The sequence below is a fragment of the Lepisosteus platostomus genome, chromosome 13, assembly GCF_059453375.1.
Source record: "Lepisosteus platostomus isolate fLepPlt1 chromosome 13, fLepPlt1.hap1, whole genome shotgun sequence".
Lineage (NCBI taxonomy): Eukaryota > Metazoa > Chordata > Actinopteri > Semionotiformes > Lepisosteidae > Lepisosteus > Lepisosteus platostomus.
The window spans coordinates 36,673,138-36,695,882 of record NC_142623.1 but is presented as its reverse complement, the minus strand read 5'-3'; the positions used below and the strand labels follow the sequence as shown (position 1 = coordinate 36,695,882).

Here is a 22,745-nt window from a genome sequence, read left to right as displayed (position 1 = left end):
TATACATATGCAAGATTTCTATACTGTTAAGTGATACAGATTTTCATTAATGTTTTATCTTTTAAGTCTTAGAATGCAACAGAACATGTTATACCACATTTCATTAAGAGGTTAAAATGAAATACATTCCAAATAACATCAAAAACTGCTGAATAAAAAGCTACCATAGGAAATTAATGTAATGTCACCGGCAACCAAATAGTGACTGCACTATGGCTAAAATGAGCAAAAAGCATAACAAAAGAAAAATATAAAATATTGTTTTTCAGGTTCTTGTAGTAGTTTAGCTTTACTGCAGATGCTAAGAGAAATGGCATTTTCTTTGTTTTTAGTTAATGATTTTCTTACTGCCCTCTTGTTCGTAAACAAACAGGTTGCTAAGCAACACTTACAAGCACACTGCTGCCTCTGGTAAGAGGAGTCTGTCTTTTATCCGGTTTTAGTCCTCAACTTGCATTGTTTCTGGAGGTCATCCCTGAAAGCTTGGTTCGCTCAGTGCCCAGTGGAATTTCAAGCCCCTTTTCTATTTTTTTTAATTGAGAGAGCCACTGTTGGGGGGGAGTAGAGTTGTTGACTGGGTCCTTTTTTTTACACTTTCTAGTACCCAGTTAATTTATCCTGTGTAATTAATGCTTGAAAATACTGTAGTAGTTGTTCTGTATAGTGTGCGACTATACTCTATGATTTTGTTTTACAACTGTATAAACCATGATGACCTGCCTGTCTGTACCTTAGCTCTACAGTGACCCATTCCTTATTGATTTCCAGAAGAATCATTTGGCAAGCAATAAGTTATTGTTTTAGTTTATTGCATCAGTTACAGTAGCCGGCAACACTTTCTTAACTTGTTACTTTACAAAAAACAAGATTTCTACACATAAATCAGTAAATAAAAATAAGTACTCGATGCTAACAAAATAAACAGTACTGTCTGAGTGCCTGAATAAAGCATGTGGCTGTAATATTACACTGTTGCTTGAGAAGCTGTACTGTATAATTTACTCTTTCATACTGCAGATAAGTCTGACATTATTTCTGTTTTATTTGGTAGCATAATAAGGAATTCCTTTTACTTAGTACTGTCATACTGAAACAAGAAAAAAAAGGTGACGCTTGGAAAATGCTGTTCTCTGGGTGAAAATAATTTAGTCACTGCAAACCTGGTTGCTGTTCCTAAGAGTGCAAGTTCCATTGCTATTATTTCTTCCCTGTGAAAACTGAATGGGAGCTTGAGCTCAAACTCACTGCATTAGAGTGAGTACTGAAAGCATTGTATCAAAAGAAAGCATTAATGAGGGACTTAGTCTGGGGATTCAAGCAAAAACAAGCTGCCTTATTTCAGGCATTGCTGGTGGAGGGAGACTAAGAATACAGAATAGACACAAGTAGTTTAATGTTTCCGAGCTGAGAAGTTACACACTGTGTGAAGAATGTAACTGAGTCAGAACTTTTTGATTTGTTTTATCAAAGCATTTTGCTGAAAGTATGGTTTTATTTTCCATTACATTTTCAGGGTTCTCACACTCTTAATAGTTTTAATGTTCAAGCAATCAAATTTTAATAATTCCCATGCTTACAAAATGACCACAGATATTTGATTTTTCAAAGGAACCTTTTCCAAAGAGGTTTCCAATTCAAGGACATACATAATGCAGCACTTCTCGTTTGGTTTGAATTTCTCAAAACGACAGAACGCAATGAAGCTGAATGTGAGTAAAAATCTGTTTAGCCTTGCTTGCTGTGTTCTCTAAACAGGTTCAACGACTGTGTGACTGGCTCACACAATAAGCTTAGTCTTTGTTAGATGCTGCTGAAACGAAGTAAATCTTTCTGATTTCCGTCGCAGTGTTTTCTATGAATTGCTTAATTAATGGGGAAGTTTCTGAGAAATTCCTCTGTTGGAACGGAACCTACCAAGCTCCGCAGCTTTATATTAACACATCAAGTTCTCCTGTTTGTGGGGATCCTAACTGGATCCCCATGTACAGTATATACACAGCAAAAAATATACTGCTCTCTCTAAGTATTGTGTCTTAGGGAGCAAAAGCTGTAAGGGTAAGGTGAGAGGGAAAGGAGACCTCTGAGCCAAAAGATTTTTCTGTGGTCTCACCCCCTTTTCACACTCAACACGTCCCCTCACCCCAGCTAGTGAATAAGTGCGCTGCTGTTAAAAAGCCCCAATGTAAATGAGGCACAGGAGAGGCGGGGCTGGTGCTGCAGTGAGAGCTCCCGTGTAGATCAGGGAGCGATGGATCCTGTGGCTCATTCACCTCCTGTCTCTGGGCTCCGGGGACACACTAACCCTGCACTTCACTCATGATGGCCACGCCAGAGGAGAGTCAAGAAGTGATGCTTGGAACTCGCCAGGCAGCCCTAGGAGGCTCGCAGACTGACTTGGCATTGAGTTGCGCTAAGGAGGAAGGGGCCCACACTGATCCGGAAGATGGAGGTGGACCACCCCCCAGTGACCCCGAATGGGTAGAGGAGAGATTCAGGATTGACAGAAAAAAACTGGAAACTATGTTGCATAGTAAGTGGTCTTTATTACAACTTGTAAAACTTTGGTTTGAAAGTGCCTGTATTTCTGTTGCCCGTAGAAAACTAAACATCACAACAACTGAGCACAGCCATTTATTTACTTTGACTTGGGCAATTGTGTATTATGAAACAGAATATACAATATATACAATAAATGTAATGTATGAAAATAAATTTGGACTACTTTTTGGGGTTTGGTGGGTCTGTGTACATGCTGCCATTTGCACTTGTTCACACAACCAGTTAAACGTTTCTGGCCTTCTGACAGATTATGAGGAAGAATACTTTATTATAATCATTAACTAACCCCACTAACTGGACTTTTTAAGGGTAGATATAAGTCTTCAGCTATCAGAAGCCTGTGATGTACCATGAATTGGGACTACATAATCACAGCTGCTAATAAACTTTTTCGCCTGCGAGATGAAAATGTTCATTTTCTGCCACCCTCTTTTTTTGAAGAAGTATTGGAATCCCTGTATTTTCTCTGCGCCCATGCTGTTTTCCCATTCCATAGCCAGGGGCTGCGTAACCTATAGCGATCATAACTAAAGAAAGAGAGAGAGGCCAAAAGAACTTGTAAATGTCAATGTAAATGAAGATGAGCTCATTGTAATAAGGTTACAATGCTACTGCCTTTACGTGAACCTTTGCAAAAATAGTATCTAACAGTATTCCAACGTTTTGTACAAGTATTATAGTTTCTCAGTGATAGGTCATCTGTCCACTTCACAAACATTGCCAGTTTCATTTTTTTTATGGCTTGAGCTTTGTAAACAGCATGCTAACAAGGTTTAAACACAAAAGTTAACAAAAATGTCCAAAATCAAAATGCCTTTTATTCTAGTAGTAAAACTGTTGGATATTTTAAATGTGTGAAGAGAGAAAATATCCATATATTATTACACAACTCCAAAGATTAAACTGTAGCTCTTGTTACTTTTAATAAGCTTTGCTCTAGGAAAGTGAAATATGTGACATTGAGAATTCTGAAAGGAATTACATATTCAAAAGGATATACAATTTTCAAAATTAAGGTAATTAGATGTCTTGGAAATATTATTCATGGACTACATAAGGCTTCAATGACTAGAAATTAAAATGCAGAAAATGTAATGTACTTTTTACAACAATAGGTTGAACTTTATGTTCATGCAAACCGTTTACTGTAATATATTATTCTATTCTGTAATGTAATGTAATATATCCAATATATTATTTTTTAATGGGATTAATCATGATAACTATGGAGTTCTGCTACACAAATGTTGTTAAGGAGGCAGTTTAAGATTAAGTTAATATATATATTCTTCATATTAATATATGTTAATATGTTAATATGAAGACCAATTATGTGCACCTGCTCTTTGGAATATCTCTACTTCCTTGGTTTTACCAGTTTATAAGGACTTCTCACTCAATCATACACATGCTAATAAGTTCCTTTAACTCCTCCCAAGCATTTACAGCTGCCAGGAAGGGCAGGAACAGACATTCCGCTCATTAACATGTGATCGAGAAAACGTTTCATCTTTCAGAAATAGTAAAGATCTTAAATGTCCTTGCTTTGGTATTTAAAACAGGCAGGTCTGCTTTAAATACAATAAGGATTTGTGCTTTCATTTTGCAGCCCCTCATAATGAAAACATTGTGACCGGTGAAGAATTCTTTCAAAAAGTAAGTAGATTAAAAATCTGAATGATTGAAGAAAAAAATGTTGTCCCTCCTTTTTCACCCTTGAGAATAACAATGACCAAACTATGGGTTTTTAAAAGTGATGATCAAATGTTAGGACTCCACATTGAATTATTATTTAAATTGTCTCTGTGAGCAGGATGCAATTTGTCTTCCAGTGTCTGTCAAACCTGTGGTGAAATTATTTTCACTTCTCCCTTGCAATGGTGTTCTCAGGTGATGGTGGAGACCAATACACAGATTAAATGGCCTTCCAAATTGAAGATTGGGGCAAAGTCAAAGAAAGGTAAAAGATCCACTAACATATTCATTAAAATTCTGATAGTTGATTTTGTTACAGGCACTTCTTTGTCTTGGGACGAGTACATTATTTGTATTTCTTTATTCATTGAAGTTTTCAATATTATGCCAATAACTCAAAATATCTATATTGTTTTATCTTTTTTATCTCTGCCAGATCCTCATGTTAAGGTAGAAGGGAAAAAATACAATGTCCTGGAGGCCAAGAAGAAGATATTAGAACTTTTGGAGACAAAGGTAATCCTGCTTTGAGAATGATCCTTTATTTTGAATTCTGTTTGAATTTAAAACCCATAAGGGGCAGGTATAACAGGGTGTGACTGTGTTTTAAAAGAACTATGTGTTCTGCTTTTGAAAAATCTAAGCACTACTTTTTCAGGAAAACTGCCAATTTACTTGAGAGCTGGAGCACATGTTGTACCCTTGGTATCAATGTGAAGTATCTATTTCTCCAAAGAGGAAACTGACTTTGATTTGCTGAATTATATCTTGTCAATCTGATTTCACCGTCTATGCAATGTCTGTTATTCAAATGCAGTAAAAAAAAGTGGCTATTAGATGATGAGATTGGAAGGTCATTTAGCCTCATAGTTTTTCCTTGTCCTGTTCAGTAGATGTTCGGAAACCAAAGATCAAAGTACACCATTCTTTGCATTGCTGTGACTGAGATTCTCATGGCTTTGCCTGTGTCCAGGTAAATAAAGCGACTCTGAAGATGGATGTGGCTTACACAGAGCATTCCCATGTGATAGGGAAAGGGGGCAGCAATATTAAAAAAGTCATGGAGGAGACAGGGTGTCACATACACTTCCCAGACTCCAACCGCAACAGTGTGAATGTGGAAAAGAGCAATCAGGTACCGCAAGAATGTTTCCAAAAATCTCCTTTTTCATATTGTTATGTTCCAGATGATGTTGAGTACTTTCTTGATTACTTTGGTTTAGAAGTGTTTATGTAAATGATCCAATTTATTTATGCGAATAACCTGGCATTTGAGATTTAATTGGCAAGCAAATCCATTTGAGATACTGCACAGTGGCATGAAGGAAAAACAGAGAAACAGGAAAGTGATCCAGGCTTTCAAATATTCTTTTTATTTAGGTATTTCTTAAAAATATATGCTGAAATACGCTTTTTACTATTGCTAATTATATAAAGGTCTAATACTTAAAGCCACATTGGAAGTGAGTTTAAAATACTATTTGCTTAAAAAGACTACAAATCATTCTTCTCTATGGAATACATTGTATTGTGTTTTAACTGTCTCCATTCTGCCTAGGTTTCAATTGCTGGGCCTGTGTCTGGTGTGGAATCTGCCAGGAGAAGAATAAGGGTAAATATTGTATTGCATATTTTATAAGCATCTTTTTCAGTTTATTTATAGGGAAACTAAGACAACTATAGTAGATTACTGTTTTTTAATAGTATATTTATATAGCTTAATATTTTGCTAATAGTGGAATTAAGTCTTCCTAGCAATGTTTCAGTAACTGCGTAGATTAATAATTGTTCAGGTAAGAGGAAAAAAAAATCTTACGCAAACTTATTTTCCAGGAACTTCAGCCTCTGGTTCTGAGCTTTGACCTGCCTGTGGGCATGGTTCCTCAGACCGTACCTGATGTGAATTCTCCAGTGATTCAACACATAGTCCAGACCTTTAATGTCACCATCTCCTTTCGACAGCAGCCAAAGTTCTACAGCACTACCTGCACAGTGAGGGGCCTGCAGGGCAACTGCTGTTCTGTCAAGGTGAACCAGGCTATGTGGCTTGTTTCTCAGATGAGTTTCTTCTCCACTTTAGAATCTTTTCAATGTTTAGCACTTTATATAGTATTTCATTGAAATTAAATAAAAGTGTGCTACATATTTATTTTAATATCTGGAATATCTATTTTTATGAATTTATTAAGAAAACATTGCTGCTGTCTCATTCTGTCTCACCCTAGGTAATTGTGGATAGATAAGATTATATTGCCATGTTTGAAAGTGTAGGAGTGTATCTCCGGTGTCCTTCCTAAATTCCCAGATCAAATTTATTTTCATGAGTTCACAATCAGACCCAGTATTTACTCAGAAATGGATAATATGTTACAATATGGCAATGCTCTTCAGTGGTAGTTGTATAATTATTTCTGGTCTGTGAAGTGCTGTGGGGTGAAACCCATTATGCAAGGTACTGTAATCGTGGTAAAAACACATTCTGACCCTCGAAAACTTCAATCTCCTGACAGAAGGCAACATGTGTGTTGATTGAGCTGCTGATCGGCGCTGATGTCAGCGTCACTGTGAGTACACAGCTCGACATCACCTCCCAGCAGCACCTGTTCTTAATCGGCCAGAACGGGGCCAACTTCATCAATATTATGCACATGACCCAGACTCAGATTGTCCTTCCTGAGTTGAACGCTCCTCAGAGCCGATCCATGCTGTTGATACAGGGAACCACAGATTCTGTTTGTCTGGCCAAACAGCAGCTTCTGGTGAGTACCCAGGTTAATATATTGGTTCGTTTGACTTAAGAGCATTAGTTGATTCATTGGGTTATTAATAATGGATATTGTTTAATAATGGTAGTGATGTAAAAGAGTCCATCTTACAGAGTAATACTTTCAGAAAACCCAGGAATTAATAGTAGCCTGGGGGTTCTCGATTAGCTTAAACTCCTGAGTGTGGAATGAGTTCTATGATCATGGGTTTAAGCCTGTGACATGTCACAGGTATTGCCCAAGAGGCGATGCATGATTGGTAGAGGTTAGAGTGAGATTATTCGTCCAGGACTCTCTCTTAGCTCTCACACACACGATAACCCCAGTGGCCTCCCGAGGGCTTGCAGGCAATTGGCTCTGCATCTGTGGTACTGGGCTGCACAGCATGTGATGTGTTAAAAGACAAATGACCTGAAGTGTGATCCTGCCTAGAAATCTTCATTTTCCCTTGTGTGTGGTGTAAGGATTCAGAGTTGGGAATATCAGGATATTATAACAAAATTAATAGGTTATTCTAAATCTTAAAAATAGCCCAAGCATATTCTTTATTAGGAACATGTTAATTTCAAAATTATTACTAGAAAACACAAAAGTCTTAAATTATTCTTTAGCTTATCAATACAATTCATAAAAATCTTTTAAACAATCTAAATGTATGCAGCTGGCATTACATAATATTTATAGTAAGTATAAGTTGTCACACCTACTTCTTTTTTGCCTGGGTTGTTGCGTGCCTTATGTTTTTATTATTTAACATGTTTAGTAAGCAATTCAGTGATTTAGGTTGAGAGATTATCACAGTTTGTTCACCACAATACCTGCTGTGTTAAACAGTATTTTGCATGGCACAGATGTGGCTGAAACATTGTGAGACACTGTGTTTGCTACTGATCTGTATACTGCTTACTGAAATTAGAAGTGTTGAGTTGATTTCAATAGGATCTTCTGCACTATCACTCACTGCTTTCACTGTGTGTTTTGTTTCTGACATGGCTAGACTCTCCTTTTTTTATGTCTTCACTAATCAATGATGCTCAGCTCTCTACAAAGGGATGCTCAGCCTGTAGATGGGACTGATTACACTGCCCTCATATGAAAAGCCTTCTTTACAAATGAATCAGAAAACTTTTCCTTTACCTGCAAGCTTTTCATCAGCATCTAATGTGAACCCAAAACAGCAGCTGGCTTGTAACTCTCCAATTTGTCTTCAAATTATATATAATATTTTCTATGATTTTATTTGACTGTGTTGGCTAGTTTGGAGCTTTTGAACCTGTAGTATTCAAATATGATTTAAAAATGTGTAATTATTGGGGAAAAAAACCTCAATCAAATCCTTAGGTGATTAATTGGCATAATAGTTCTCGGAATTGTAACTACTAATAACCATTCCTCTTGGTCTGCAGGACTGTCTGCCAATTTGCTTGATGTTTGACATGAAAGAAGATGGAGATGTGGATCCTTCCAAGCTCAGCCAAATGATGCAGAACCTTGGGGTTTTCATTAGCGTCAAGCCAAAAGTGAAGCAGACAACCAAGGTTTCCTGACTCTTCCTCCTTTCCTTTTTCACTGCCATGCTAAACATTCTGATTCCTTCAATTAGATATGATTAAGTCTATATCCATCCATTGGAAACTTTTGAATGCTGGTTCACTCAAACTTTGAAATTTACAGAGAGAGACCTAAAAAATTATTAGTGTTTCTCTTCAAACTAAGAAAATTTGTTCTTTTAACTTTAGGCTAGTTAAAGGCTTATCCACCCACGGTTTGACTGTAAGAAATTAAAATGTGTGGAAAATGTTTGTGTATGTTTTCTGTTTTAATCGTACCACTATTTTAATTCTTCTTGTTTTCCAATTCCTAGTCAGTTGTAGTGAAGACTTTGGAAAGGAATGTATTAAACTTGTATGAAGTAAGAAGATTGCTGTTGGGTCTAGAAACCATCGAGGTTCCTGTAGCAGTAAAGCCTACCTGCGATATTCCCTTAACCAATGGTCTAACTAATTACTGGCTCAATCTGATTATGCAACAGCTAGGTCTTGCAGATACAGGTAAGGTTTGCAATTTGAATCTGAATCTCATACATTATGACCCTCTTTTCCTATTTAGAATGCTTTTTCATATAGTATTCTCTTGTATTATGCAAGTTGACCCTGCTCTGTGAGTGGAATTTGGATTTTCTGCTTTTATGTTTTTTCTGTAAATTAGTTTGTTAAACATAAAAGAAACTATGAACTTGAAAAGTCCTGTTCATGATTACAACATATTATGCAGGGATCAGAAGAAAATATGACTGATCTCCCTTTCATATAAGGCACAAGAGGGTAGTTACAGGAAAGATCAAAGGTATTTAAAAAATATCCACTGCTTGCACTTCATGTTTAAAGAAGCTAAATGTGCTCATTACATTTTATTTTAATACCAACAAATTATATTTTGATTAATGTAACATTTACATTTGAAATAAGCATAGTGATTAAAAATTACAACACTGAGAGAACATTGATTTCAAACAGCAGCAGCAAGTGTTAGAGTACAGACAAATAGAAATGTTGAACATATTATGTGTCCTATAACTGTCAAGCAGGTCATAGATGATGTCAGCTTCATGAAAATAACCCAGGAGAAATTACCTAGAAAAGATGTTTAGTATAGGTTTTCTGTTTTTACCAGGAGCTTTCCCAACTCCAGAGGCAGTGGTCAGTGCCCTTTTGCAGGTGAAAACTAGACTTTCCCCACCTCCGGGTCTCTCTCTGCTGCATGAAGAGGGCAAAGGATCATTGAAGAGGAATGAAACTGAATGCTTGGAAAAAGTAAGATTATTAAGGGATGGCTTATTTAATTTTCTTTTCACATATTCACTTTCTTGTCCATCAACTGATCGCATCAGTGACATTATTTTGAGAGCTACCTTTGCCTTCAGATTTGCTCGGAAACAAATATTTGTAAAACAAAGCCATTGTTAATTTGCTTCCTTTATTTCTTCTTCAGGCTTCTGAGACTAAACATCTGCAGAGCTCTTCTGTGACTGAGCAACCAAATAATGATAATTCAGAACCAAAAGAACAAGTAGAGGGTTCGAGCTCAACAAACCTTCAAATTAGGAATAAACTGGGTGGAAGCAGAACAACCTCACATGAGTCTGCCGGATCCCAGAACCTGTACAAATTGTAAGTGTTCTTCATTGATATTTTCAAGCCTGTCCTGCAGTGTAATAACTTGCGTTGAGGAATAATGAACCTTATTTTTAAAGAAATGACAAATGTTCAGACACTGACTGACTCGTGCTGTCCTCAAGGAAAAACCTTAAAATGCTGCAATCAGATATAGACTGTGCGCCATTTCATTTCTGTAGATTGCAACCCTGACCTCAACTGCCTTTAGATTGTCGGGCTTTCCATGAACAGGAGCCCACAGTGGTGTCAGATTGTTTTTTTGTGCGCTAGAGATCATTGTCATCAAATCTTCTTAAAGGGGAAATGCACCTCTATTTTTATATTTTGGGAGAACCAGCGTTGATGAGTGCATTTCAAATCACAGTAAAAGTAAAATCTACAAAGTAACTTGTAAAATTTACGTCACAAAATAAGCTAAATGTCCCGGCATGCGCAGTGCCATATTCTGCAATTCAGAACAAGTCAACAAAATGTCTGGTGATGTGAAGCAGCCCTATTACATTGTAAACAAGCCAGCTTGTGAAAACATCTCTTTTAATCCAATAGAAATATTGCTCTCGGCATCTATACAGATTTGCCGATACTTGTTACAATACTACTTGTTAACTCTCCATGGAGATCACATTGGAACATTTCTGTGGTGAAATGTCTGCTGTACAACCTGTACTCATTTGCTTGTGCATCGCATTACATTAGTCATTACAGTGACTAGTGAGCAGGAAGAGTTGGTTTAAGTCACAATTCTTGCGAACTCTCACTCTCGTCCATGGCAAGACAAGAAGTTTGCGACAACATGGTGATCATGCAGTACTTTCACAAAGTTAACGATTTTCTGCTTAATTCGTGAAATGTCTCATGCACAGCCTGTCCTTATTTGCTCGTATATCACATTACATTAGTGATTATAGTGACTAGGGAGAAGGAAGAGGAGCTTCATGTCACTCTTCTCGCAAACTCGCCTGTTGCGAGACTAGGGGTTTGTGACAACATGGCAACCATAGAGCACTTTCACAAAGTTCACAATTTTGTGCTTAATTCAAATTTTGCAATTTTTTTCAATACTGTCGATAAGTTTATTTTGTTACCAAGATTTAATAACCGTTCTGAGAAATTGGGACAACAGTTCCCCTTTAATGTGAAAGTGTTGCAATGAAAACAGGACACATTTTAGTTCTTGTACCTTGTGTTCAGTTCATTTCACATTGTTCACAATCATTTGTCTAAGACACTAAATACAAAGTAATCATTTCTGCTGTTTCTTTCAGATTGTTAAAAAGTGATGAGGACAGTGATGCAGATACAGTGAACAATGTTAAGACAGACACCATGCAAACTACAGAGTCAGGCACTGCCTCCATGAAGACTGAGGTATAGAAAATTAGAAAAAAAAGAAATTCGAATTTTGTAAAATGAGAAATAAAGCAAAGGTTCAATTTACATCTGTTTAATTCAACTCATGTCAGTTGGGATGTTCTGTTCATGTTCTGACCGGGACCGAACAGGGATCGAATCTCAGGCATTTGTAGGTTTTCTCCCTAACCCAGGAAAACCCAAAAATATTCACCCAAGGTTTGTATAAGTGTATTATCTGAAGTTCCCTTTTCTGTATGGACATATCATACATAAATGCCTGCTGTTTGCTTCATAGTTTAATTAGAATAAATCTGTAGTGATTAAAACGCATATTAAAATTAAAAATAACTCTTGCACCAGTTTAATTAAAGGGATGAAAGTTGCATTTATTAATGGCAAAAAGAAACCAATTTAGTATAAATGAGCGCTCATAGATCATTTATGGATACAATTAAAGCATTATAGATTAACACTGAGTAATATTGATGCATGATGGCTACTGGCTCATTTGTCATGTATAGACATTAATTTGCAACTTTAAATGAATGTTGCATTAAAGGTGTTTCACTGAAACTTCAGACAGAAATATATTGAATGTTAAATATAAGTTCTTCAGTTAAGTGCATGTGAAACAAGTACATAGGTTCCAAAAACCTAATACCTTGTGAGCTAAGTGTGTAAGAAACAAAAAGTTTTTAGTGCTAAAATTAAAGTGACCTCTGTGCAGAAATTCACGAACACTGTACCTTTTGCCCACAACTGACTGGTAATTTCAGAAGTTACAAACAGGCCAGTCAAGTGGAACACAAGAATGGAATTGACATGTAGTTTCAAGAATTGCCTTGCTGATACAGTGACCTTGGTGGTAGCAAATTCTAACACAGGTTTCTGATTGTGTCTCTGCTCATCTTCCTGTGTCAAAGGACACAAAGCAAATTACATATGTAACTTTTGTTCAGCAATTGGTTGGTCTGTCTGTACAGTTAACCAACTCAGTCAACATAAATCATTAAAAAAATTCAGACAATTTATCTTCATGTGCTGGTTTACTATATGCCCTTTTCATTGTTTCAGGAATACGACTATGAAAAGAAGAAACTCTTAGCAACAAGAGGTAAGATGCAAACTTTGCAAAAGGATTCTTAATATGCTCAATTGGGAGTTTATTTGTGGATGCCAAATATGACAGTTTTATGCAAATAATTTATTTTCCATATTCTATTGTTTTTATAACTGTTTTGTATGATTACTTTTCCATATGATTAAAGCACTCTTTAATTAAGTTATCTGTTACTGGTACATTAATCTCTATAGCAGAGCTGTAATTAAAAGTTAATCTTATTAAATAAATACATTTCTAACTTGCAGAGGCCTTTTAGCATTATGCTTGCAGTTAATCAGCAGTAATATGAACAATTAATGCTAGTAGTTCAACAGTCTTTACTTCAAACCTGAATTAGAGAATGACTTATCTAAGACATGTGCCAATCTTTTGTTTCATTCACTTGATAAAGTACTTGTTCTCAGTGAATAGCATAAACATCCAGATATGAAGAGCTTATCAGTCTTTTGTAATTAAAAATATACAGTACTTACAATATTCTTCTGAATATTACTGTTAATGTTTTTTTCCAAATAAGATGTTTGAATGTGCAATTGACCTGTTCAAGTTGATTTGAGGTCGCACAGCCCATATTTAGTTGCTCCTGCTTCTGTGATTTTGTGTTTCAGCAATGCAGAAGAAGCCGGTAGTGACAGAAGTACGAACTCCCACAGATACCTGGAGTGGCCTGGGCTTCTCAAAGTCCATGCCTGCAGAGGCAGCAAAGGAGCTCCGCTGTGTCAGTCGGCGCAACTACAGGTCATACCTAGATAACAGCAGTACCCAGGTATCCTCTTCCACTCATAACGTGAAAAGCAAGACCATCTGCTCTACGCGAAAAACAAATTGTGAACCAAGTTCCTGTTTCCTTTTGGACATAAAGGTGAAAAACTTCTCGGCTTGCGGCTCTAAATAAAAATTCAAAACATCAGCAGACACTTACAGCAACAGATGTCTTTCTCTTTGCTCAGTGAGTGTTTGGCTGTTGAACTGCTCAGGTGTCGTTAATTTGACTCGTGAATGGAAAGGCAGTGTAGGTGGAATAAGCTGAATGCGTAGCACTTTGGGGTAAGTGGTAAGGCTTCACATCCAATTACTTATTAGATTGCAATTTACATGCTGACCATCTGTCATACAGCAAATGTGTGATAGGTTTCACAGTAATTTGTGTGAATGATAGTGGTGAACATTTAGTGCTATGAATAGTCTCAGTGACAGGTTGCTTTAAGTCTATTGCTCAAATACATTTGGAAACTCTGTTTTGAGTGAAATATTTCTTTTAATTTAAGAAGAAAATTCTTGTCCAAATGTATTGCTTCCTAAGTTATCTTGTATAGAGTTTAGGAAGTAATGCAATGCTTTTCACTTTCAGTTGTTTCCTACCCACTTAACTCCTTAAATGTAAAATAATTAAAAATAGGAATGAACAGTTCAACAGAAGCACAGTTTTGACTGCTTATTTATTAAACATATTTTATACATTTAAAATAAATGTTTTAATGATTTTATTTATTACCCAAAGTAGTTGTTTTTCCTCTGTTATTGTTTTAGTTTCAGAACATATCTTTTTGTTGTGGAATATAAGTATAAGGGATTATAAATACTCCAAATATATTCAAGGGTTGTCTATGAAGACAATCATGTTTATCATACCCTGCTTTCTCATGGGTGAGGATATATGAGGGGCCTGTATCATGAAAGAACTGTACAAGAGGTGTTTTGGAAGAAAAAAAACTCCCACGTAGGCTTGTGACAGTTCCTTGGATCCATTCAGGCACATACAGAGAAAAAAACCCATGTGGCTGGAAACAAATTGCTTTAAATCGGCAGGTGAGAGGACACATTCAACTCTGCCATTATTATGTGTTACTGGAACATGCATCCTCAGGCAGAGAAAGATGCCGAAAGGAGTTTCCCAAAGTAACCCTATGTTTTGTCTTTGTTTTCACCCTCCATCTTCAAGACATGGAGCTTGCACAATTCCCTCAGTAAAGACAAGCTCACCAGCGGAAGTAACTCCGAAAACTGGCGGGAAAGGAGAGAACCTGCACCTTCATCACCACCGCCTTCCTCCTCTTCATCTTCATCGGTGTCCTCCTTCCCTGCCTTTGTGTCCTCGTCGACGAGAAGCAGGGCAGACAAATTTTGTAGGGGTTTCACGCAACAGTGCCATTTTGCTGCTGTTTTATTTTGTTGTGTTTCAGATGATTGCATCTGAAAGAATCCTTCTGGATCTTTTCTCTTATGAAATACATTACATTGTAAACTGTTTAACCTTGGTCTGAGGTTTAAAGATTAAAGAAACTCCGAAAACTTATTTTCCAACCATTATATGGGAAATTACTAATAATAAAAGTAAATAATATTCTAGTACATTTTGCAATAAACCATCACTAACCCAGTGAACCTGAAATGTTCTCATTACATGTCAGACACTAATTCCCTCTTCTTCTTTCCAACTGAAGCCTTCCTTAGCTGCAGTAATTACTTTGAGAGTGTCTCATCGCTGAGCAGGCCAAGCAGTAGTACACCCACTCCAACCCCTCAGCATACTACAGATCTGCCAGAGCTCTTCAGTCAGCTAGGCCTGGGGAAATACATCGACATCTTCCAACAACAGGAGGTACAGCTCTCCTCCCTAAAGCTCCATGCAATGATTATTTGATTATTCAGTTTGGATTTACTAGGAGGTGTAAAAAAGTACCAACTAGAGAATGTGTGTGTGTTGGTATTCTTGTGTGTTAAATTTAAAAAAATGTACCAGTAAGGCAATCAATCTAGAATTAATTATAAAAAGGTGTGTGTTTTGCTTAATACCAGTAACCACATCCTGGAAAACAGAGTTACTTGAAGAATTCCTTTTGCACCTTACCACCTTAGAGTTTCTTTCATTGTTTCACCCCAAGGCTCAAAAATCAATATAGACTTCCATATCTCCCCTTCACATTTAAGTGTTAATTGATATTTGTCTGTATCCATGGGTTTGAAAAGTTGGTTTATTAATAAAGGTTATTATTAGTTCAGGTGGGTAGCTGCGTCAGCATACACGTAGTCTCCAAAGGAACAAGTAATAGGTTTATTCCATGTTGAAAGGAGAAGAGAGAAAACAGGTTTCAGATTCTTCAAACAAGGAGGACAAGGAGAATAATAAAAACCTCTTCAGGTGTGTCCACAGGTGTGTCTTCAGGTGTGTCCACACCTGAAGAGGTTTTTATTATTCTCCTTGTCCTCCTTGTTTGAAGAATCTCTACTCCTAGCCCCATCATATAATGTGAACTGCATGCAGCCCTGTATACAGTAAGATAGCTTTTGAACTACTATGTTCTCCACTTTGACAGTACAGTGCCACATAAGTCAAGTAAACATTCCAGTAATGAATAAACAATATTTATGAAGGTGATGTTGAGTCACTGAAACCTCTAGGAAAAAATCAATATAAATTCAATTCTGATTTTTTTTTCCATTACACAGCACACACCAGGGTTACTTGTATAAAAATCCAACAGAATTTCATTAACACAAGCCAACATTTTGGCCTAGAGTGACTAATAACCATTGCTTGTTGGGACATGTATTGTGTCAGATTTCAGTAATGCTATTGCAGTGTAGTGAAGTGGTACATCAGAATAGTTTTCTCCTGTCTTTTAAAAATGTTTTTGCTGTTCACGCTATGTCTGTTTTCCTTCGTTCCCTAGATTGACTTTCAGACATTTCTGACACTCTCTGATGAGGACCTCAAAGAAGTGGGAATTTCAACTTTTGGGGCAAGACGGAAAATGCTCTTGGCTATTTCAGGTATTATGTTTGCTTTTAAAGACTTCCCCATTTGGATCTGTTTTTCAATGTTGCTGCACACCAACTTTCTATCATTTTTAAGTAGAATGAATTCTTTCATGATAAAACAGTGCTTATGTTTATTTTAGTTTTCCATGTAAACAACTGTTATTTAGCCTGAAAATGGTGCCTGGTGCTTACAGGTGTTAGCTTTTATAATTGTAATTAAATTATAATTATAACTTTATTAGTCCATGCATGCTCTCTTCTCTCATTTAGTTATGTGGGGACAATAACTCCTCTTCTGAAGTACTTCAGTTTTCCTGAAGGCATTGAGAGAAAGAATTGATTATATAGCACATACTCATTGAGGACAAAACCACAGAAGAAAAATAATGTATTTGATTCAAAGTTAAGGCTTAAGGTTTCATCAGATACATTCCTTAACTTATTATACATGCTCAAATGGGCTCTTAAAATGGATTCCTTTTTTTCCCCTTAGAGTTCAACAAAAATAAAAAGAAGTTCCTGGATCCCCCTGCAGTAAAGCCGGGGTACCTGGAAGGTGGGGCAAGCGGAAGGCTGCCCCGGATAGTGGACATGGACATAGGAAGCCAAAGTAACTGCTGGTAAGGGGCAGCAGGAGAATTTGCACTGCTGGCCTTAGTGAACCATCATGGCTGCAGAGCAGTCTGCTATAGATAAGTACGTCCCGGTGCAATCAAAAAAGTCCTTGGCCACTTCATCCAGCTTGATGTTTCCTTCCTCAGACTGATCCAACACCCCCGTTCTCTGACATCAGCAACCATGTGGACAGTTTTGCTGTTGCCTGAGCTGATTGGTGGGCTGATGTTCATACATGAGGTGGTAACAATTGCCTTTTATTGACTCCTTTGGAGATGTCTTGGTGCTGCTGCATATAATGTTGTGGAATTCATCAAGCTGCAACAGTTGTGTCCTAGGAAATAACCCTCAAAATAAAGATCACCCACTGGTGCTGTTTCTGTGTGTCAGTAGAGCTGAGGAATCTGTTACAGAAGACTATGTCAAGAGGAAAACCTTCACCTTACACGCAGTGGTTGCCAAGACACGACACTTCAGGCGCTGTAAAATAAACCGCGCACAGGGAACTTTTATCAAAGCTGCGTTTTCCAATTGTGTTTTATTTTTCTGTGTCAGCTTCTGGTCCTGTCCAGCAGCTTATCTTGTCTGATCACAAAATTCAAATTCATGCAGTGAAGATATTTTTTATGAATAAATTTACCAAAGTCATTCGGTCTTTGAGCACCAACAGAGAAGCAGTGTGCAACTGCCTCTTGACGGAACTATCCACAGTAGAGACATCTGTATCGACGAGAGACAGTCGTGAATGATTTTCTGTCATTTGTGAACTATCTGATCATGTCAGAATAAGGTTACTCTTAAAAAACGTTATTACTTGATATTTATCAATCAATGTGCTTGTGCAGAAAGTGCCTAACTTTTGTTGCCTCTCTGGGATGACTGATATCCTACTGCAGATTTATGTTTTTAATTAACATAAGTGTTCTGTAAAACAGACCACTCAATCCTGATCTGGTTGACACGACAAGAACCAAAGTTTTATTCAAATACTGGGAAAAACCAAGGCAATGCCCCCGTGTGGAAGTCAGTCTGACAGCTTAGATAAGGTGTCTCTACTCTACAGTATGTCTCCTTTCTACACTGAGATAAAGCTGAGATTTTTTTGCAATACAATTTGTATTATTTTAAATAATATTTAAATAAACCATTGAGGCTTTAGTAGAAAGCTTGTGGTGCAAGTTATTTTTTCAACTTTTAATGTTCTAAGTATCATGGCCTTAGGTTTGAGTGTATTAATGCCTAATCTTTTTTGCCATTTGCAATTCTGTTACAAATAATATACATATACCTGGGAATTACAGGTGGCTAGTACTTCACATAGCTTTACATTGACATGCATGTATACATGTGTAGGTTAACAAAGATATGAGCTTCTCAATCCCATTTTCACACTCTCTCTTTTGTCCTCCTTCTGCACCTCCTTACCTCTATTTTCCTGTCCCTCTCTCATTCTTCCACAACTTTGAAAAAGGATCCACATCCGCAAAACTGCAAAGTTGTGTTTTTTTCCCTATTAGTTTCTACCTTTCAGCATGGAATTCACCTCTGCTTGTTCAACTGCAAATGCAGTCACTTCACCAATGATTCTGGCATCTTAAGTAATGCCACATAAGAGGAGAGCTAGGAGCCATTATGTGTGCATGTAAGGAACATTATGTGTGCAAGTAAATCGGATTTCACAATTGATTTATTCATTGAAGCAGAAAGTGGTATGCAATCATAAAAAATTTTGAACTATTTTTCTGAACTATTATGGTTTTCATTTAATTCTTCGCAGAAAGCGTCACACCAGCAGGAAGGTATTTGCTCGTTCGGCCACCAGAGGGCACTTCTGTCATCTGAATTTAGTAATACTATACTAGTTTATTTACATTGAACATTAATTTTCTGCAAGATTTCAGTATACGAATATTTTGGACTGTTTGCAGGAGATTATTTTGTTATACTATAACGTTAAACGAAAATTAAGGAAAACTAACGTTTACCTCGATCGGAGTTTAATCTGAGATAAATACAGTAAATTAAAGGATTGGGTGCTCGGTCTGTTTAAGAATGACTTGCTTTCGTAACAGTTTGTTGCAACATATCATTACGGTTCTGATTTAAGAATATTTTGCGCATCCGAAATGGTGCTTAAACAGCTACACTGGAGAATGTTTTCCTTGGGTTTTGTTGTCTAAAGACTACAGAAGTGCCGCATAGTCGCACAAAGTTGGTTACAAATTAAAACGGTTCAAAATACACATAATCCCAAAGCCCAGGAATTTGCAGTTTCACGAGATATGTACACAATGTACATGAGTAAAGTACACAACAAAGCAGTACTCCACCTGTCAATAGCTTCATTCATATATATAATGAATGGAAGCAGTGGAATGTTGCCACATGTATGCCTGGAAAAACTAAAATGATCTCCTTTAATAAATCGAAACATTGGAATAAAAACATTCATCGAGAGCAGACCATTCACGGCATCAGTACTAAAGGACACTGAAGAAGAAATTATCCTTCCCTTCAAATAAAATTTTAACAACATATTTACTCTGAAAGAACTGGACGTTATGCTACACTGATGGAATATACCAGCTGGCACGAACGTCCATAACACTCAATAATGAAAGCCCAGATCTTTTTGGTGTATTTGAATTTTAAGAGCCCAGATTATGTTCTTCTCGGGCACCTTACCTGCTGCCTCGCCCTGTATCCTTACCACGGCAGTGAGAATTACACGACATCGACCTGGAGGCTCAGGGTTTTCTTTTACTGATTGTAACAAGTACAACATATTGTACTCGTAACACCTAGAAGTAAACAACGATTTCTGGCTATTTGGGCGATACCATATACAGTACTGTTTATGTATGCTTGAAGATCTGCTTAACCCGTTTTGTAAGAAAAAAAACCCCAATGCAAACGCATATAATCGCCCCCGCTACAGTTAATTACATTTAGTCCCATGTTGCTTTAATTATTTCAGGAGAGTGAAGCGTCACTGCAAATGGGGTGCAGGATAAATCAGTAATGCCGAATTCATAGACATACATTTAATTCGAAATAAAGTTCTAGTTTGTGTCTGCAATACGCTTTATGAATGAATTACCGCTTCGAAATGAATCAATCTGTAGAGGTGAAAAATTGTGTGTTACTGTATAAACTTTAGGGGAGCAGCTGTGCTTTCTTCCAGTACCTAAAATTTATATTGAACGGCAAACAAACGCCTATGTTTCCCAGCCCATTTTGATTGCCTCTCTGTCTTATCGTTTATCACTGCACAGTTGGCGCTCATAAACCGCTGTCTGCGTATCTCATCCGTCTTATATGGTATCAAATTAATATTGCCTTTGGGACCAGGGGCTGCCACGTCCCCGTGGCTCTTGTATTGAAGAGCACAGTGATACACAAAGCACTGAAACCTAAATAATTCAGAACAGACAGCATTTGAAGAGTTTATTGTTGACCACAAGACATCGGAATTTTTTTTAGGAATAAGGGATGTTTGTTAAAGGCCATATGTGAACTCCTTTTTTTCTGTCATTATTCAGGAAAAAGCTCGCTCTCTATGTACAGTCCTAGCGTCAGTCCTACTGTCTGGAAGAACCTCGTGGTGCTGAAAAGAACAGCTCTTCTCTGCTCTGGAAAAGACTAGCGGCTCGTGTGCAGTACTGTACACCTACCATTAAACCACAGGAACAACCACGAATAGTGATCCATACAACTCCAAATACAAATGAATATAAAACATTCAGTTAAAGAACTCCATTAGAAAGTAGCCGACGGTCAAGTGAAAAACCTGGAAATACCTATAGGCGGTATTGAACTTTTAACGGCGAGTGTTTCTTTAGGTCTAGCTATCTAATTTGTCTTCTACTGTACCTTTAAAAGTAGCACCTTTTCAAGTTATTGAACGTCTTCACTTTGCATTAGGCATTATAGTATATGTAATGACAACATGATAGTCTATTATTTTCTTGTCACAATGAGCAATTATGCAGAAGCAGCTTCTACAATAGTTTACAAATGGAGCGTTAACAGAGTAGATTTGTAGGCTTACAGGTCACGTAGGTGAGAATTAAGCTGCAAGTCAAATGAGTGAGTGGTATGCAGTTTAAATTTCACTTTCACACGGTTGCGTGTTTTATCTCGAATTAACAGAATACACAGGACTCATTCTTTATAGACCTCTATATTTTGTACTTGGTCCTTATGATCACATACGAAGTCCAGTCTCTTCTTGTTCAGCACAAAACACGAATATGCATTGTTCAGTCGAAAATATCAATAAGCAAAGTTTTAGGTACATAGGAAGTGCAACCCAATTTGAAAATTACGAAAGGGGAAAAACATAACATTCTATCTATGTTAATTGTTCGGGAAAATTCATGACAGTATGGCTGACGACCTGCTTCAGTTGAGCTAAGGTTACATTCGTTGATAATTTGAAGGCACGATCCAGTTTCAGCGAAGTGTTGAACACCTGCTACCAAGCAGACACTCGAGGGAGGAAAAAGCACTGCTCCTGGAGGTGGGGTCTCTCCAGAAAGAAGGGAGAGTCTGTTCCACTGTTTTCTGGGGGTGGAGATTGCCATTGTTTCGTGGTTCAATCCTGCTGCTCGCACTTGCAATTTCAAGTCAGCTTCGCAACGGAGTTGAGAGGTGGCGCAAGACTCCTGGATACTTTCCTAACGTTTGACACAAAATAAAGAAAACGACAATTAAAATTAAACTCGCAGCCTGTGTTTTGGATAGCCCGGTTCAAGCGATTTTAAGATTGGTAATCGTAGCAGCGTTGTATAGAAAGAAAGCGGTGCAAAAACAGAAAGAAACTGCATATATTCTGGTTTAACTGCGAAGGAACGCTTACAGGAAGGTAAATTCGTGGGAAATTTTAAATGCATGTATGGAAGCAGTATAACTGTGTATTTAATGCACTTCTGTAATCTATTTTCCTGACGTGTTGAATAATATAAGGTATCGTACCCAAGAAAGTAAAAATATAATCAGTACAGTTTCAGATGCGAAGGTTTCGAGGTTTCTATCGAAGTAATTTGAACTCACAATTATTCTGTTTTTGCAAAACCGAACTAGTCCTCCTCAATCGCTTTTTGTTTTGCAGAACTGGTTTTCTGCGGTCGATTGCAACACACAACACTCTTTTTTATGTAGACAAAACAATCGATCTTTATATATTACGCTGATCATTATATATTGGTTGTTTAAGCAATTTGAACACGCTGCTGTTTATAGTTTTGTGTGCTTTCAGTGTCATTTTCTATGTATTTTTTTCAGATGATGCTTTATTCACTGTTGGGTTTCTTTGCGCTCCTGCTGCAAGTTGAAGGCAGGCGCCCTGAAATTATCACCAGTAACAACAATGGAAATTCCTTGGACAATGACAAATGGTTGAGCACCGTCTCCCAGTACGACAAGGATAGATATTGGAACAAATTTCGAGATGTGAGTGACCTGCTTTAAATCCAGTTTTAATTATGTTACTACACCTGTATTTTGTCTGAAGCCGGAGGCACCGGCGTTAATATAATCATGTAGAATTGTGTATGCTCTTCCTGGAGAAAGGTTTGATATCCCATCGATTTGTGCTCTGAGTTTTTAAAGAGACAGCGCACACCTTTCAGATTAATTCTTAGGAATAATTTACTGCAGCCTGCAGAACTAGTCTGAAAGTGCATCGAACTCACT

The 22,745-nt window shown here is 37.3% G+C and overlaps 2 protein-coding genes across 7 annotated transcripts in view; both read left to right on the top strand.

Annotated features, from left to right (window-relative positions):
* Positions 1-61: 61 nt before the first annotated feature.
* bicc2 (bicaudal C homolog 2) lies at positions 62-18,213 on the top strand. 2 transcript variants are annotated; one of them, XM_088604500.1, is made up of 19 exons: positions 62-2,530; positions 4,169-4,215; positions 4,450-4,519; positions 4,691-4,770; positions 5,228-5,389; positions 5,813-5,866; positions 6,088-6,282; positions 6,765-7,013; positions 8,426-8,557; positions 8,884-9,070; positions 9,693-9,832; positions 10,011-10,189; positions 11,461-11,563; positions 12,623-12,662; positions 13,280-13,437; positions 14,614-14,797; positions 15,116-15,273; positions 16,346-16,445; positions 16,927-18,213. In XM_088604500.1, exons 1-19 carry the CDS (start codon positions 2,317-2,319, stop codon positions 17,055-17,057), a joined length of 2,583 nt encoding a protein of 860 aa, XP_088460626.1. In that variant the 5' UTR covers positions 62-2,316; the 3' UTR covers positions 17,058-18,213. The 2 variants fall into 2 exon arrangements, 1 of the variants encoding a protein (XP_088460626.1); XR_015926151.1 differs by lacking the exons at positions 15,116-15,273; positions 16,346-16,445; positions 16,927-18,213 and having other exon boundaries at positions 13,280-13,718; positions 14,614-14,693.
* Positions 18,214-21,626: 3,413 nt separating this feature from the next.
* Positions 21,627-22,745, top strand: part of spock1 (SPARC (osteonectin), cwcv and kazal like domains proteoglycan 1) — a 254,265-nt gene continuing 253,146 nt past the window's right edge. For 3 of the 5 annotated variants that reach the window (XM_088604498.1, XM_088604496.1, XM_088604495.1), the window contains exons 1-2: positions 21,627-21,915; positions 22,335-22,502. In XM_088604498.1, the coding sequence (XP_088460624.1) occupies positions 22,335-22,502 (168 nt within the window). In that variant the 5' untranslated portion in view covers positions 21,627-21,915. The remainder of the gene's footprint in view (positions 21,916-22,334; positions 22,503-22,745) is intronic. The other 2 variants (XM_088604499.1, XM_088604497.1) reach the window with 2 other exon arrangements.